Raw genomic sequence first — 18565 nt, forward strand, 5'->3', positions numbered from 1 at the left:
TAAAGACTATATTTAAGATGCCTAAAACAGAATGTGTCACTGAGTTAAAACACTCAGTAGGGCTTCCTTGGTGGTGCAGTGGTTGAGAGTCCGCCTGCCGATGCAGGGGACACGGGTTCGTGCCCCGGTCCGGGAAGATCCCTAATCTGATCCTACATTGTTCCACATTCTTCTGCAGGAGGTTGGAAACCTGTATGACATGTTCCACACACGCAACTCTTTGCATCGCAGAGCTTATCAACACAAAGTTGGCAACATCATTGATACAATGTAAGAAATTCGATTGTTATTTCCCTATAAAATTTTCCATGATGCTTTGCTAGAGTATCATACTTGGGTCAAGTTGAGATTTCTAGGTAAATTCAAGTGAATTTTAAGTGAACAAACCTAAAATGGTTCGCTTAAACAAATAAAAACTAGCAGAAAGTGAACTTCATTAGAGGTGAGGAGGAAAGTGGGTAAAGAGGATAGATTCAAGCAGAAGATGGGGTTTAGGCTAGGCAGGAAGGAGGCCACGCTGGGATGGCTTAGACCTCCGCACAGGTAGTCGCTTAGGTACCAGATATTAGTCATGGAGGTGAGAGGTGGGACGTGGATAATTGATATTCTGAAATTAATGACAAAAATGAATTTTAAAGATTAAGATTAATGTCGCTCCTTACCCTGTCAGTTATCAAAATTAGTAGCAAATAGTAAAACCTACAGGAATTTCACCTCTTCTCCCTGATCCAGTCAGAACCAAAGCAGAAAAGTACAGCCAGGTCTCTGTGTGACTCAAAGACCCCATGAGGAATTACCAAAAGTTGGGTGTGAGTCAAGTTAATTCCATGTCTCTAAAATAGTTTTAAATTGATTTATTTTAAGCCTTTCATGTTCATATTTAACATTTGTGTTGAGAAAATTTACCTTCTTTTCTACTCTTTTCCTCATCTCTTCTCATGAGCACACTGGTTAGAATTCTTTCTCCTATTTGTATAGTTGTCACTTTGGTAAGAGATTTTGTTGTTTTGTTTGTTTTTAATGTGGAGAATCAGAGAGATGTAGGTACAAAGCCTGGTACCACTTCTTCCTAACTTGATTAAATGAAAATTCCTTAATTTCTACATCTGTAAAATTGAGGCTGATTACATCTATCTTATAGTTGGAAAGATTAAATAAGATGATGTATTTAAAGCTCTGTTATAATGCCTGGAACACAGTAAATGTAGTAGTTCACAAATCACCATGGATTTATTTAGCATGATTGAGAAGCAGTTGTCTTTTTTTTTTTGCTTTTTTAAAAATTATAAGTTGCAGGTGTACAATATAGTGATTCACAACTTTTAAAGGTTGTATTCCATTTATAGCTATTATAAAATATTAGCTGTATTCCTCATTGTACAATATATCCTTGTAGCTTATTTTATACCTAATAGTTTATACCTCTTAATCCACTATCCCTATATTACCCCTCCCCACTTCCCTCTCCCCACTGGTAACCACTAGTTTGTTCTCTATATCTGTAAGTCTGAGAAGCAGTTGTCTTTAGAACATTGTGTCTCAAGATTTTATTTCCCTAAAGTAGAAAGATTTTCTTAACTTTAAGCAAGGCATAAAACAAATATTCAAAATTTCTCATAAGCATAAATGTTTATAAAATGATCTTTAGGATTACAGATGCCTTCCTCGAAGCAGACCCTTACATAGAGATAACAGGTTCTGAAGGAAAAAAGTATCACATTTCTACAGCAATTGATGACATGGAAGCCTTCACTAAGCTGACAGGTAAGAACTAGAAGGTAACATAGGTGGTCCATCTCAGATAAAGTATAAACTTACCCTGGATTGCAGATGAGTTATTTTCCAAACATTCCAATGTATTTAGCTTCTAAAGTGATTGTATACTATTGGATTTGAGTTTTATCTCTGCTTTGTACTAACAAGGTAACCTTAATAAAGTTATTTAACCTCTCTGAACCTTAGTTTCCTCATCTAAGATGGGAGTAATGACACCTAGCATATAGTTCTGTTGTGATGCTTCAATGAGGCATGTAGCACCAGGAATAGTACTTGGCACATAAGTACTCAAATTATTATTTAACTTATAATACAGCTGGACTAATACCATACTAGTATCAAAAAGCTGACTTGCCCTTTTAACATGATTTTTGTTGCAAAACACAGGATGTGAGAAACATTTCAGCAGAAACAAACTCTGCGGCTTAGGGTGTGAAGGAAGAGAGGTGAGGGGTTGCAGCTGATTCTTTAATGTGGGAAAGTGTAGACTGAGAAATAAAGATCAGTAAAGCAAAAGAGGTAAACCAAAAAGCGTGTACCAGTCAGAGTTCTTAGTTGCAAATCCTAAAACTGTCTCTGCTTAACTAAAAACAACATGACAGAATCAGTGGAAAGGCTGGAGGCTCTGAACCAAGCAAGAACAACAGAAACTGAGTGGCCTCAGACACAACCAAGATCAACTTCCTGCTCCATCTCTGCTAGATTTTATTTTATATACATATAATATAGAGAGTCCCCATTACACTTGTAAATTTTTAGTCATTTTCCAATCATAACTAAATCAAAGATTAGAAGTGAAATGGTGATTCCCTGTATCAAATGTCTGTGTACACTGACAACACTGTACTTAAGTACTTACAGTTTATAATGTGACAAGTGAGTTTGCTTTTTGCTTGTTAATTAATCTGGGTTGGACTGATGACAAAGTTACTTATAGGGGATAATGTATCTAAATTGTTTCTGTGTTTTGTTTTAATAACAGCATAGCAGGTATACTAGTCTCCCATTGTTGTGTGGATAGGAATGGAAGAAGAGATTATAAGACAATGTGAGCAAGCTGTGGATATTTATTTATTTAAACATCTTTATTGGAGTATAATTGCTTTACAATGGTGTGTTAGTTTCTGCTGTATAACAAAGTGAATCAGTTATACATATACATATGTCCCCATATCTCTTCCCTCTTGCAACTCCCTCCCTCCCACCCTCCCTATCCCACCCCTCTAGGTGGTCACAAAGCACCGAGCTGATCTCCGTGTGCTATGCGGCTGCTTCCCACTAGCTAGCTATTTTACATTTGGTAGTGTATATATGTCCATGCCACTCTCTCACTTTGTCCCAGCTTACCCTTCCCCCTCCCTGTGTCCTCAAGTCCATTCTCTATGTCTGCGTCTTTATTCCTGTCCTGCCCCTAGGTTCTTCAGAACCTTTTTTTTTTTTTAAGATTCCATATATATGTGTTAGCATATGGTATTTGTTTTTCTCTTTCTGACTTACTTCACTCTGTATGACAGACTCTAGGTCCATCCACCTCATTACAAATAACTCAATTTCGTTTCTTTTATGGCTGAGTAATATTCCATTGTATATATGAGCCATATCTTCTTTATCCATTCATCTGTCAATGGACACTTAGTTTGCTTCCATGTCCTGGCTATTGTAAATAGAACTGCAGTGAACATTGTGGTACATGACTTTTTTTTTTTTTTTTTTTTTTTTTTTGCCATACGCGGGCCTCTCACTGTTGTGGCCTCTCCCGTTGTGGAGCACAGGCTCCAGACGCGCAGGCTCAGTGGCCATGGCGCACAGGCCCAGCCGCTCCGCGGCATGTGGGATCTTCCCGGACCAGGGCACGAACCCATGTCCCTTGCATCGGCAGGCGGACTCCCAACCACTGCGCCACCAGGGAAGCCAACATGACTCTTTTTGAATTATGATTTTCTCAGGGTATATGCCCAGTAGTGGGATTGCTAGGTCATATGGTAGTTCTATTTTTAGTTTTTTATGAACCTGCATGCTGTTCTCCATAGTGGCTGTATCAATTTACGTTCCCACCAACAGTGCAAGAGGGTTCCCTTTTCTCCACACCCTCTCCAGCATTTATTGTTCGTAGATTTTTTGATGATGACCATTCTGACTGGTGTGAGGTGATACCTCATTGTAGTTTTGATTTACATGTCTCTAATGATTAGTGATGTTGAGCATCCTTTCATGTGTTTGTTGACAATCTGTATATCTTCTTTGGAGAAATGTCTATTTAGGTCTTCTGCCCAGTTTTGGATTGGGTTGTTTGTTTTTTTAACATTGAGCTGCATGAGCTGTTTATATATTTTGGAGATTAATCCTTTGTCCATTGATTTGTTTGCAAATATCTTCTCCCATTCTGAGGGTTGCCTTTTCGTCTTGTTTATAGTTTCCTTTGCTATGCAAAAGCTTTTAAGCTTCATTAGGTCCTGTTTGTTTATTTTTGTTTTTATTACCATTACTCTGGGAGGTGGGTCAGAAAGGATCTTGCTGTGATTTATATCATGGAGTGTTCTGCCTATGTTTTCCTCTAAGAGTTTTATAGTGTCTGGCCTTACATTTAGGTCTTTAATCCATTTTGAGTTTAGTTTTGTGTGTGGTGTCAGGGAGTGTTCTAATTTCATTCTTTTACATGTAGCTGTCCAGTTTTCTCAGCACCACTTATTGAAGAGGCTGTCTTTTCTCCATTATATGTTCTTGCCTCCTTTATCAAAGATAAGGTGACCATATGTGTGTGGGTTTATCTCTGGGCTTTCTATCCTGTTCCATTGATCTATATTTCTGATTTTGTGCCAGTACCATACTGTCTTGATTACTGTAGCTTTGTAGTATAGTCTGAAGTCAGGGAGCCTGATTCCTCCAGCTCCGTTTTTCTTTCTCAAGATTGCTCTGGCTATTCGTGGTCTTTTGTGTTTCCATATGAATTGTGAAATTTTTTGTTCTAGTTCTGTGAAAAATGCCATTGGTAGCTTGATAGGGATTGCATTGAATCTGTAGACTGCTTTGGGTAGTATAGTCATTTTCACAATATTGATTCTTCCAATCCAAGAACATGATATATCTCTCCATCAGTTGGTATCATCTTTAATTTCTTTCCTCAGTGTCTTATAGTTTGCTGCATACAGGTCTTTTGTCATCCTTAGGTAGGTTTATTCCTAGGTATTTTATTCTTTTTGTTGCAGTGGTAAATGGGAGTGTTTCCTTAATTTCTCTTTCAGATTTTTCATCATTAGTGTATAGGGATGCAAGAGAATTCTGTGCATTAATTTTGTATCCTGCTGCTTTACCAAATTCATTGATTAGCTCTAGTAGTTTTCTAGTAGCATCTTTAGGATTCTCTATGTATAGTATCATGTCATCTGCAAACAGTGACACTTTTAGTTCTTCTTTTCCAATTTGGATTCCTTTTATTTCTTTTTCTTCTCTGATTGCTGTGGCTAAAACTTCCAATACTATGTTGAATAATAGTGGTAAGAGTGGGCAACCTTGTCTTGCTCCTGGTCTTAGTGGAAATGGTTTCAGGTTTTCAGCATTGAGAACAATGTTGGCTGTGGGTTTGTCATACATGACCTTTATTATGTTGAGGTAAGTTCGCTTTATGCCTACTTTCTGGAGGGTTTTTATCATAAGTGTTGAATTTTGTCAAAAGCTTTTTCTGCATCTATTGAGATGATCATATGGTTTTTCTCCTTCAATTTGTTAATATGGTTTATCACATTGATTGATTTGCGTATATTGAAGAATCGTTGCATTCCTGGGATAAACCCCACTTGATCATGGTGTATGATCCTTTTAATGTGCTGTTGGATTCTGTTTGCTAGTATTTTGTTGAGGATTTTTGCATCTATGTTCATCAGTGATATTGGCCTGTAGTTTTCTTTTTTTGTGACATCTTTGTCTGGTTTTGGTATCAGGGTGACAGTGGACTTGTAGAATGAGTTTGGGAGTGTTCCTCCCTCTGCTATATTTTGGAAGAGTTTGAGAAGGATAGGTGTTAGCTCTTCTCTAAATGTTTGATAGAATTTGCCTGTGAAGCCATCTGGTCCTGGGCTTTTGTTTGTTGGGAGATTTTTAATCACAGTTTCAATTTCAGTGTTTGTGATTGGTGTGCTTATATTTTCTGTTTCTTCCTGGTTCAGTCTCAGAAGGTTGTGCTTTTCTAAGAGTTTGTCCATTTCTTCCGGGTTGTCTGTTTTATTGGCATATAGTTGCTTGTAATAATCTCTCATGATCCTTTTTGTTTCTGCAGTGTCAGTTGTTTCTTCTCCTTTTTCATTTCTAATTCTCTTGATTTGAGTCTTCTTCCTTTTTTTCTTGATAAGTCTGGCTAATGGCTATCAATTTTGTTTATCCTCTCAAAGAACCAGCTTTCACTTTTATTGATCTTTGCTATCATTTCCTTCATTTCTTTTTCATTTATTTCTGATCTGATCTTTATGATTTCTTTCCTTCTGCTAACTTTGGGGTTTTTTGTTCTTCTTTCTATATTTGCTTTAGGTATAAAATTAGGTTGTTTATTTGAGATGTTTCTTGTTCCTTGAGGTAGGATTGTATTGCTATAAACTTTCCTCTTAGAACTGCTTTTGCTGCATCTCATAGGTTTTGGGTCATCATGTTTTCATTGACATTTGTTTCTAGGTATTTTTTGATTACCTCTTTGATTTCTTCAGTGATCTCTTGGTTATTTAGCAGTATATTGTTTAGCCTCCATATGTTTGTATTTTTTACAGATTTTTTCCTGTAAGTGATATCTAGTCTCATGGCATTGTAGTCAGAAAAGATACTTGATACGATTTCAATTTTCTTAAATTTAGCAAGGCTTGATTTGTGACCCAAGATTTGATCTATCCTGGAGAATGTTCCATGAGCACTTGAGAGGAAAGTGTATTCTGTTGTTTTGGAATGGGATGTCCTATAAATATCAATTAAGTCCATCTTTTTTAATGTATCATTTAAATCTTGTGTTTCCTTATTTATTTTCATTTTGGATGATCTGTCCATTGGTTAAAGTGGGGTGTTAAAGTCCCCTACTATTATTGTGTTGCTATCGATTTCCCCTTTTATGGCTGTTAGCAGTTGCCTTATGTATAGAGGTGCTCCTGTGTTGGGTGCATAAATATTTACAATTGTTATATCTTCTTCTTGGATTGATCCCTTGATCATTATGTAGTGTCCTTCCTTGTCTCTTGTAACATTCTTTATTTTATCTGATATGAGAATTGCTACTCCAGCTTTCTTTTGATTTCCATTTGCATGGAATATCTTTTGCCATCCCCTCACTTTCAGTCTGTATGTGTCCCTAGGTCTGAAGTGGGTCTCTTGTAGACAACATATATACGGGTCATGTTTTTGTATCCATTCAGCCAGTCTATGTCTTTTGGTTGGAGCATTTAATGCATTTACATTTAAGGTAGCTATTGATATGTATGTTCCTATGACCATTTTCTTAATTGTCTTGTGTTTGTTATTGTAGGTGTTTTCCTTCTCTTGTGTTTCCTGCCTAGGGAAGTTCCTTTAGCATTTGTTGTAAAGCTGGTTTGGTGGTGCTGAATTCTCTTAGCTCTTGCTTGTCTGTAAAGGTTTTAATTTCTCCGTCGAATCTGAATGAGAACCTTGCTGGGTACAGTAATCTTGGTTGTAGGTTTTTGCCTTTCATCACTTTAAATATGTCCTGCCTCCCTTCTGGCTTGCGGAGTTTCTGCTGAAAGATCAGCTGTTAACCTTATGGGGATTCCCTTGTATGTTATTTGTTGCTTTTCCCTTGCTGCTTTTAATATTTTTTCTTTGTATTTAATTTTTGATCATTTGATTAATATGTGTTTTGGCATGTTTCTCCTTGGATTTATCCTATATGGGACTCTCTGCACTTCCTGGACTTGATTGACTATTTGCTTACCCATATTCGGGAAGTTTTCAACTATAATCTCTTCAAATATTTTCTCAGTCCCTTTCTGTTTCTCTTCTTCTTCTGGGACCCCCTATAATTTGAACGTTGGTGCATTTAATGTTGTCCCAGAGGTCTCTGAGACTGTCCTTAATTCTTTTCATTCTTTTTTATTTATTGTGCTCTGTTGTAGTTATTTCCATTATTTTATCTTCCAGGTCACTTTTCCATTCTTCTGCCTCAGTTATTCTGGTATTGATTCCTTCTAGAGAATTTTTAATTTCATTTATTGTGTTGTTCATCATTGTTTGTTTGCTCTTTAGTTCTTTTAGGTCCTTGTTAAACGTTTCTTGTATTTTCTCCATTCTATTTCCAAGATTTTAGATCATCTGTACTATCATTACTCTGAATTCTTTTTCAGGTAGACTGCCTATTTCCTCTTCATTTATTTGGTCTGGTGGGTTTTTACCTTGCTCCTTCATCTGCTGTATGTTTCTCTGTCTTCTCATTTTGCTTAACTTACTGTGTTTGGGGTCTCCTTTTCACAGGCTGCAGGTTCGTAGTTTCTCTTGTTTTTGGTGTCTGCTCCCAGTGGGTAAGGTTGGTTCAGTGGGTTGTGTAGGCTTCGTGGTGGAGTGGACTGGTGCCGGTGTTCTGGTGGATGAGGCTGGATCTTGTCTTTCTGGTGGGCAGGACTGCATTTGATGGTGTGTTTTAGGGTGTCTGTGATCTTATTATGATTTTAGGCAGCCTCTCTGCTAATGGGTGGGATTGTGTTCCTGTCTTGCAGTTGTTTAGCATAGGGTGTCCATCGCTGTAGCTTGCTGGTCATTGGGTGGAGCTGGGTCTTAGCATTGAGATGGAGATCTCTGGGAGACATTTCGCCGTTTGATATTACATGGGGCCAGGAGGTCTCTGCTGGACCAATGTCCTGAACTGGGCTCTCCCACCTCAGAGGCTCAGGCCTGACACGCAGCCAGAGCACCAGAACGTGTCAGCCAAACAGCCAGGTATGTGGGGAGTTTCTTGCCTTTGGGGAAATCTGAGGTCTTCTGCCAGCGTTCAGTAGGTGTTCTGTAGGAGTTGTTCCACATGTAGATGTAGTTTTGATGTATAAGTGGGGAGGAAGGTGATCTCCATATCTTATTCCTCTGCCATCTTGAAGGCGCCTCCCTGGATATTTATTTTTAACTTTTGCTCATAATGAAGCAAGTGATGCTGTGTTTTAAAAAATCATCTTCAGTTTTCCTCAGAGACCAGTCCCAGCCATTCATCCTGTAACATTATATTACATTTAAATTATCTTTTGGTGAAAAGAAATGAATTCTGCATTTTATACACTTTGGGGTTAACTGACAAACCATTAAAATATCATACATTTTAATGAGGTCTTAAGTGCTCATGACAATACATAGCTCTTGCTCACCATGAAAGTTCTAGAACACCCAAACTGGTTTTTACCCCATTCGGTAAGATGAGTTCACTGATCACATACTTGGATGTTGTAACAATGTCAAAAATCCCAGACAAGAAATTAGGTTACATTTTTGTGCTTTATCTGCCAGAGTATGGGAGAACAAGCATATAGCCTTTCCAGCTTTCATCATTTCAGACAGGGATCATTGTAGTTTTCTTGCGTATTATTCTGAGCAGTCATATAATCCTTATTGTCCTTAACTACATGACCTTGAAGGAATAGGACCATGTGAGAGCCTTCCTTACTTTTGCTGCATTTCCAAAAGCAACTCACCTTATCTTTACTTTAAAAATCTCCACTTCTTTTTTTAAATCAATTTGCTTTTATTTATCTATTTGATTGCACCAGCTCCTTAGTTGTGACAGGCAGGCTTCTTATTTGCGGCCTGCATGTGGGATCTTGTTCCCTGACGAGGGATCGAACCCGGGACCCCTTCACTGGGAGCTCAGAGTCTTATCCACTGTGCCACCAGGGCAGTCCCAAATCTTCACTTCTTATTTTTAAATTTTTTAGAATGTTTTTTCACATTTTGGGGGTAAGTGTTGAAAATATATAGCAATGTTGAAAGAATTTTACAGTTAAAACCTGTATACTCACCACCTAAATTCTAGCATTTACTGGACTTGCTTTATCACATATTTATTACCTACCATCCCTCTACCCATTTATTAATCTATCTAAGGTTTGATGCATTTTAAAGTAAATTTCAGACGTCAGTATACTTTACCCTAACTCCTTCAGCATGCAGATTAACTAAAGTTCACTAATTGTTTATAGATTTTTTTCTTTTGATGTAAAAGTTACATGCAATCTGTATAAATGTAAAAATGGTAAGTGTAACATTTGCTAAACAAATGCAGGACACAGAACCTTATCTTCTCCTTAGAAAATTCCCTCATGCCCTGTCCCAGTCAATTCCTGTCCCTACCTCACCCCGAGAAGCAACCTATTTGCCTGTGCTAGACTTTTATATCAATGGAATCATACCATATGTATTCTTCTGTGTAAGGCTTCTTTCACTCAGCATTATGTATTTCAGATTTATCCAGATTGCATGTACCAGTAGTTCATTCCTTTTCATTGCTGAGTAGTAGTCTATCATATGAATATGCTGTTTCTTTATCTGTTCTCAATGCTTCCTAAATTCCTATTTCTAATGGATGTTTCAGCTTATCTGGATGTAGCTATGTTAAGCATTGCAAATGTTATGACCACTGTCTTAAGTAACCATTTTCTAAATGCTAATACATTTAGCAAATACCAATGCTAAACCTTGGTCTTTATCCCTCAATATTCCTAAGCAATAGGTGGACCGTACCCCTTCCCTCCCTTTCCCTGCAAGACCCTACCCCCAAATCCCTTAATTAAATTGAGGTCTTAGAATGTTAAATTCAAAAGAACCTTAGAGATAATCTGCTTAAAACCCCTCAAATGAGGAAACAGGCCAAATGAGGGAAAGCAACTTATCCTAAAAAATGGCAAAGCTGAACTCAAACCAAGTCTTCTGATCCCAAGTTGAATGTTGTTTACACTATTTTAGTGATATTTTAGTCATTAAATTTAATAGACAAGCAGTTCACTTTTGTACATGACTCTTCTGAAAACATGTACGTAGAACAAATAGAACTCTCGTACATGGCTGGTGGGAATGCAGGTGGTACAGCCACTTGGGAAAAGTTGAGCATTTTCTTTTAAACATATATGTATCCTGTGATCCAGTAATCCTTCTTTTACCCATTTAGCCAACAGAAATGAAAATATAAGTCCACCCCAAAACCTGTACCTGGTAGAATAAGATGAAAGGCATAAGAAGAGTATCAGTTGAGTTCCATGGGGTTCAAAGAGGAATTACATCTCTGGTTTGGAAGAATTAGGGAAGGTTTCACAATCAGGTGCCTTTTGAGATGAACCTCAGGGATTAGACGGGCCTTCAGGAAGTGAGATTCTGTCATGGGGAAAAGCATTTCTTTAATTCACCTGGGAATAGGGTAGATAAAAGCATGGATAAGAAAAGCGTGGTCTTGTTTTTTGTTGTTGTTGCTGTTGTTTTTTATTGGGGTAGAGTTGTTTTACAATGTTGTTAGTTTCTACTGTACAACTAAGTGGAATTCCCTGTGCTGTACTGCAGGTTCTCATTAGTTATATATTTTATACGTATTAGTGTATATATGTCAATCCCAATCTCCCAGGTCATCCCACCCCTGGTCTTGTTTATGTTAAAATAAAATTGTTCTGTTTTTCATACTGTGCGTATAATGTGTAAAGGAATAATGAAAACTAAAGATGGAGAGAGGGGTTTGTAGACAGCATCACTGAGAGGGTGAGGAATGTGTTAACCGTGGATTGGTACATATATTTGTGGGTGACGTGAATGACATAGACTACTAATATTTTATTTTGCCAAGAAAAGGCATTTTAATAAAACTCACTTTGCAAAATGCGGTGATTGATTCAATGAACGATTATCGATGAATGCTAAACCATTGGTTGACAACTTATTGGGATAGTCAGACTCTCTCAAAATATTACCCTGCAGATTGTTAATTACAAAGGGAAAGATACATTTATAACAGAGAAATTCGGGGCGGGGTGGTGGTTATTGCTTTAACCAACTGTTGGAACTTAACATAACCCATAAATATAACAAAGCTCATTACGTGACTTGTGATGTGATGCACTGAGCCAAGCTCTTATATAGTGTTCTTAGATGTTGTAACACTTATACAGTGTTCTCGACAACAGTGTTCTCCTTGAATCTAATGGTGAAGAAGCAGTCGAACAAGTTCAAAGTCTGGGACATTTTACATAATGACTGCCTGAACTTTTCTAAAATGTCAACATCGTGAAAGAAGTCAGGGAAATTATCCTAGTTCTAGATGGGAGGAGACTATAAAACACGATAACTAATGTCATCCATAATACTTGATTGGTTTCTCTAAACAGCAACAAAAATTCATAAATTGCATTATTGGAACAATTAAGCAAATTCAGATATAGATTGTATGTCAGATATTTTTATATCAGTATTAAATTTCTTGGCATGATTGTGGTTATGTTGGGGGACGTTCTTGTTCTTGGAAGGTACATGCTGAAGTATTTAGGAGTGAAAGGTATTGATGTCTGTAATTTTCAAATGTTTCCTCAAAAATTTATGTGCATACACACAGAGAGAGTGTTTGCATATGTGGGAAAATGTTAACAGTGGATAAATTTCAGTGAAAGGTATTTTATTTTGAAATTTCCAAAATAAAAAGTTGGAAGAAAAAGAAAGAAGGAAAATAAACTACCTTCTATCATCATGGAATGAAACTTTTAAAAACTTTTTTTATTTCTTTTTTGTGGCCATACTGCGAGGCTTGAGGGATCTTAGTTCCCCGACCAGGGGTCAAACCTAGGCCCTGGCTGTGAAAGCACAGAGTCCTAACCACAGGACTGCCAGGGAATTCCCTTAAAAACTTATTATTAAGGAAATTTACATCACTTAGCCTCATCACTTAGCTGCAGCAATTATCAACGCATGACAATTTTGCTTCATTTTTCCCTTCACCCCATCAGACCCTGGGCCATTTTGAAGCAGATCTCAGACATAATTTTGTAATCCTTAAGTATCATTCTCTTTAAAAAAACATAATATAGGGACTTCCCTGGTGGTTCAGTGGTTAAGACTCTGAGCTCCCAATGCCGGGGGCCTGGGTTCCATCCCTGGTCAGGGAACTAGATCCCGCATGCTGCAACTAAGACCTGACGCAGCCAAATAAATAAAAATAAATAAATAAATAATTTTTAAAAACCAACATAACAATAAATTAATACACCCCTTTGTACCTAAAACCCAGTCTCAAGTCATCAACTCCAGTGCAGTCTTGTCTCATCTCTCCCCTTTCCCGCTATTAGATTACCTTGAAGCAAATATGAGACATTGACTGCAACACTTTTACAAAGGTTTTTTCACTCCAGGCTTTAAAATTTTTTTTCACATTGTTATAATCATAGTGTACCTACGTTTGTAAACTGCTTGAAATCATTTCAGACGATGTATGAGTCATACAGCAATGTATGAGTCTTTTAAAATTTTGTTTTTTCATTTTAATGTAACTGAAATTTCATCAAATTGGCAGATAACATTTTTCTGGAGATTTTATACTCTGCTGATCCCAAATTGGATGCTGCACGAGCGATTTTAAAGAAAATTGAATGCCGTAATCTATACAAGTTTGTGGGTGAGACTCAGCCTATAGGACAAATAAAGATTAAAAGGGTAAGTTGAAAGGTCCTCTGACCCCCAGGAGGAAACCATTAGCCCATCACAATACCACGACTGTATTCTAAGCCCTTTACACGTTCTCACTTAATCTTCACATCAGTCTTCTGAGCCCTGCCCTGCAGATGAAGAAACCGAGGCTTGGGAGAGATTAAATAATTTGCCTTTGGAAGCACGGTTAGTGAGCCAGGATTCAAAGCCAGGTCTCATTTACTCCAAAACCTTTACTCTCTCATGTCAGAAGTGAGAGGGGAGCCTCAAATTTTGTCTAGACCCAAAGGCAAGAAAATGAATGTGAGTAAAAGGGGCCTCAAAATGAGGTATCTGCATGAGCTTCTTTGACACTCTAAGGACCTGCTTTAACTACTTCCTTCTTTGGCAGACTATCAGGTTCTCACAGATGGTGCTTGCTTGCCTTCTTTAGTTCAGTTATCAGTTATCTCTCCTGCTTGTTGAAGGGTTTTCTCTTTGCCAGAAAGCGCATAACAAAAGCCACACTGATAACCACACCCCGCCTCATGATACTTCCTTGGGTCACACTTTACTTCTTGTTTTACTAACACGTTAATGCCACATTTTTTTCAATGTGAAATGCTGTTATGAAAATCGCACTATTGTGATTTGATTAAAAGATGGCATAGGCAGAAACCATATATTTGTTAGGGAAATCTCTACCCACTTTTTTTGGTAAAGTACTGTGTTTAGAGAGGGAACCTCTTTGTGACACAAACACTGTAGAATGAAGAACTGGAGTTCTAACATGAGGAGCCTCGTCTTTTCTAGGAAAACTACGAAAGCCTTCCGAAAGGGGTCGCCAGTGCTAAACCCAGTGACATGGTGCTAGAACCTGAACTGAAGGCTGAAGATTTCATAGTGGATGTAAGTAGTTAGTCCAATAACATACTAAGCAAAGAATTTATTTAAAATAAAGCACCGCTACCCCCCCTCATTATAACAGTAGTACATGTTCATTATAGAAAATTTGGAAAATACAGAAAGATGGAAGAAAGAGAATCACCTGTGATATCACAGAAAAAAACTAACATTAAGCAGTTTTAAAACCTTCTTTGACATTTTTATGTCAATATTGTAAATATTTTTATGTAATTGTGGTCATGTCATTAATAGAATGTTGTATATAGTGATTTTTGAATGTTTTCTTGATCAAAAAAGTAATACATACCAATAATATTTTAATTGCACACACACACAAAAGAAAAAGTTAAGACTTTTTGACTCCTATTTTCATAGAGGATGTAGTGTCTTCTTATATCCTAATGAGAATGCCAAACGGCTTTCTCACATTTTCTTGTTTCCTCTAAGAAATTCTTTTCAGAGTTCTACTCCTCTGAAATCTCAGGACAGTGTTCTCTGTGTATTTTTTCCATAAGCCTCTCATTTGTTATTCTCTTGCTGATGCATCTTTGAGCAAAAGGCAATCTCTCCATAACCATTCTTTGCCGAGGGACACAGTGAGTGAACTGCCCTTGGACCCTCTCTCTATTCACTTGACTGCGTGATGGAGTGCCTCAGATCTGCAGATCAGGCTGCAGTTTCCTGTTTCATTAGATGAGGTTCCACCAGAATAAAGGGATCTCACATCCTGACTTCCTGAGGCTCTGAAAGGCTTCACTCTCCAGAATGTTATCCCTGGGCTCCCACGTGTCTGCCCTTTGCCCTCAGTGCAGGCATTACTCCTAGTCGGTCCCCCACCTCCCCATCTCCCAATGGATAGAGGATCAGAGGTACTTCAGGTGGCTGCCATGCATAGGAGAAGATGACATACACATGGCCAATAGACATGAAAGAAGTTTAACTTTCTTGTTAACCTGTAGGCAAATTGATGCAATGAGTTTTTTGATTATCAGACGTATAAGATAAAAAATTTTTTATAAGATTTTGTGATAATAAAGGTATGTGAAAATGGGAGTGTAAATTGATACAAGAGACCAAACTAGGGTCAATTTTAACTGACCCAGCAGTTTCATTCTGGGGATTTGTCCAAAGGAGGTGATCAGTTTTTCAAAAAAAAGCACAAATATATTTATTGTGGCTTTATTATAGTGTGAAATTAGGGGAAAAATGTGTATGTCTTTTTTTTTTTTTTTTGGCCATGCCACATGGCATGTGGGATCTTAGTTCCCCAACCAGGGATCGAACTCGTGCCCCTTGCATTGAGAGCGTGGAGTCTTAAGCACTGGACCACCAGGGAAGTCCCTATATATGTCTCTCAATAGGAAATTCAGTGGAATAATGCAAACATTAAAAGTTGTTTTTAACATCAAAAGATGTTTATAATAAGTGAAAAAAAGTACGTACAGAATGATTTTGTTTCTTTAAATGTATATACATTACATTTAAATATGTGTGTGCAGTGAACATATTGAAAAAATTTTGGATATATTAATAGTAAAATGTTAACACTGTTTCTACCCGAGTGGTGGAATTGCAGGTGATTTTTTTTTTTTTATAGTGAGTATGGTACAAGAGTTTCATAATCTGAAACTCTTTCCATTTTAAGATGGGTAAAGCCTATCTGTATTCTGAGAAAGCAATAAAATTGCTAATTAAATGTCTTATCATGAATTAGCATCTAGTTATAGCTTGACAGTGTAATATATTTACGTGGTGCATCTTACCATACATGGCCCCTTTGGGGACTGTATGTAGTAACTTTTATGATTATGTAATGGGCTATAAAACATAATGTACTATTTAGAATTAAAGATTCATTGTTGTTGGTCTGTAGCTACTTTTTTACTCTTGAGTCCTTGGTTAAGCACGGGATCTCAGTATAACATTGCCCTTCTGGAAAATAATGGTTTTATCAAATCTGCTTTAAGGAGGAATTTACAGTTATGCATTATGAAGAAAATAGGGCTTGCCTTTTATTACTATTCTAAAGCCAAGGAAGTAAATACCGAAGAGGTAGTGGCACTTAGATTGTTGAAAATTTGACTAGTGTTCATGCCTTAGCACGATGGGTAAAATGTCAGTGCTGCAGCAGGTCCCGCCCTTATGAAACAACACCCAGGAGAGAGACCTGTGACAGCACCAGCCCTGGGACCGTGGGGAGGACTGAGCAATTTTCCCTCACAGATAAAGGAATGCAGCTATCAAAGCCAGTAGACCATGCAGAGTGGGAGGGCTGGCCGTGTACTGCAGACCCCTGGTCTCACTTCTGGACCATGGCTGAATCTCAGATGTCCACCCTTGTCTCACAGGCCACTGGCAGCATAGCCAGCAAAGCACATATACCGGTTTTCTTCAGTCACCACTCACAGGATAAGCCCCTCTTATCATCTGTTCTTTTCTGTACCGTCATCACCACATTACTCTATTTCTTCCCCTTACTTCACTTCCAATCTCTTCCCTGTCCCAAACCTGTCCCTGGAGCCCTTTGGAATTTCCACTCCGTAATTAACTAACTCCCCTCTATCTTTAGCCTCTTCTCTGACTATCTTTTTGCCTTTGTTGCAGCCTGGCTGTCCCCTGAGAGCCTGATTCCCCTGCAGCTCTTTCAGGAAAAGCACATTCCTCAGGGTCAGGAGACCTTCCTGTTCATCAGTCCTCTTGTTCCCTAGTACCACTTCAAGACCCCATGCAAGATCCCTGTTCCTCTGAGACTGACATCCTTAAACCATCTCCTGTCCTCTTGGTTGCAGGTTTTGGCATGGTGCAGAGCCTTCCAGTCTACTCCGGTTCCTGCCATCATCCTTAGTGGCTTCATAGTCCACATGGCGCCAACTCTGATCTCCTTATCCTCATCTTCAGTGACCTTATCCCCTCCACCTCTGAACCTTATCAACATTTGAAAATGCCCTCCCTCTAAAAATCACTAACTGAAGCATCCCATCTCTGTCCATAAACCCCTTTCTTCCTTCCTTACTTGTTCCTAGCTCATCAGGACCTCCAGTTTACTGTCTCCTGACTTTCTTCCAGCTGGTTAGTGATCTTCTATCTTTATTTCTCTCCCAATCTAACTTAGATCGTGTTTCCATTAATTCAGTCATTTTCTGCAATTACCCTCAACTCCCTCGCAAAACGCTGAATGACAGTTCATGGTCACCAACCCTAGGTGGGCCCTCTGGACTTTCTGGCAAGCTTAGTGCAATTCTCCTAGTCTCCATAGTGACTATTTCAAACCATCTTCACTCCTCCCAAATCTCCAGCCCTGCTTCCCAACCCCAACTGTATTCACTCTCAGTGACTAACTCCACTTTAGCTCTTATTTCAGAGATAAAATATAGGTTATTAGATAGGAACTCTCTCCACCTACACCGTCTGCCTCCACGTGCAGCTGTGTTCAGACTTCGCTCTGGTACAGTGGGGAAGTGTCTCTCTTCCTATCAAAAGGCTAAGGGTAACCCTTGTAATTGTGTTCCAGGCCAGGGCTGTCCAATAGAACTTCCTGTGGTGATGGAAATGGTCTGTATCTGTGCTGTCCATTTCAGTAGTGACTAGCCACACATGTCTATTGAGCACTGAAATGTGGCTGCTGCAGTTGAAGCACTAATTTTAATCTTATATTTAATGTTAATGACTTGACATTGTAAAACTCCACACATGGACAGTGGTTACCCCATTGGGCAGTGCAGCCAGAGAGCAATTTGTCTCAGAACGTCTGCAGAACCACACAGTATGCGTTCTCTCCTCTCTCTCTTTGACTTGCCCATCAGCAGTTAAACAGACTTTCATCTTAAGAAAATAACAAACCCTGCACTCCTCTTTACCCATCTTCTCTTCTTCAGGGTTAAACTCATTGAAAAGTTGGGTCCCCTTACCTTTCCTGGGTACCACAGTCCGCTTCATATTCTCCCCTCTTGCCTCTCGTAACAGCCAAACTTCCAAAAGTTGTCTTCTCTCTCATTTCTCGTCTACTTCTTTTTTGTTTTGCCTTGTTTTTTGTTTGTTTGTTTGTTTGTTTTGGCCACGCCACATGGCTTTCGGGATCTTCGTTCCTGGAACAGGGGTCGAACCCGTGCCCCCTGCACAGAGTCTTAACCACCGGCCCGCCAGGGAAGTCCCTTCTCATCTACTTCTGAACCTTTTCTCTGTCACCATCACTATACAGCTATATTTCATTTTATTGCAAGTCATTTTATTGCACTTTGCATGTATTGGAATATCTCTGACGTCTGCC

General features: G+C 38.5%; 1 protein-coding gene across 2 annotated transcripts in view; it reads left to right on the forward strand.

The window, feature by feature from the left end:
• The window catches only part of SAMHD1 (SAM and HD domain containing deoxynucleoside triphosphate triphosphohydrolase 1), a 62896-nt gene that overhangs the window by 36221 nt on the left and 8110 nt on the right, over positions 1-18565 (forward strand). For both annotated transcript variants that reach the window (XM_060124605.1, XM_060124604.1), the window contains exons 10-13: positions 179-270; positions 1649-1764; positions 13280-13419; positions 14206-14301. In XM_060124605.1, coding sequence (XP_059980588.1) covers positions 179-270; positions 1649-1764; positions 13280-13419; positions 14206-14301 — 444 coding nt within the window. The remainder of the gene's footprint in view (positions 1-178; positions 271-1648; positions 1765-13279; positions 13420-14205; positions 14302-18565) is intronic.

This window comes from Lagenorhynchus albirostris, chromosome 15 (assembly GCF_949774975.1).
Source record: "Lagenorhynchus albirostris chromosome 15, mLagAlb1.1, whole genome shotgun sequence".
Lineage (NCBI taxonomy): Eukaryota > Metazoa > Chordata > Mammalia > Artiodactyla > Delphinidae > Lagenorhynchus > Lagenorhynchus albirostris.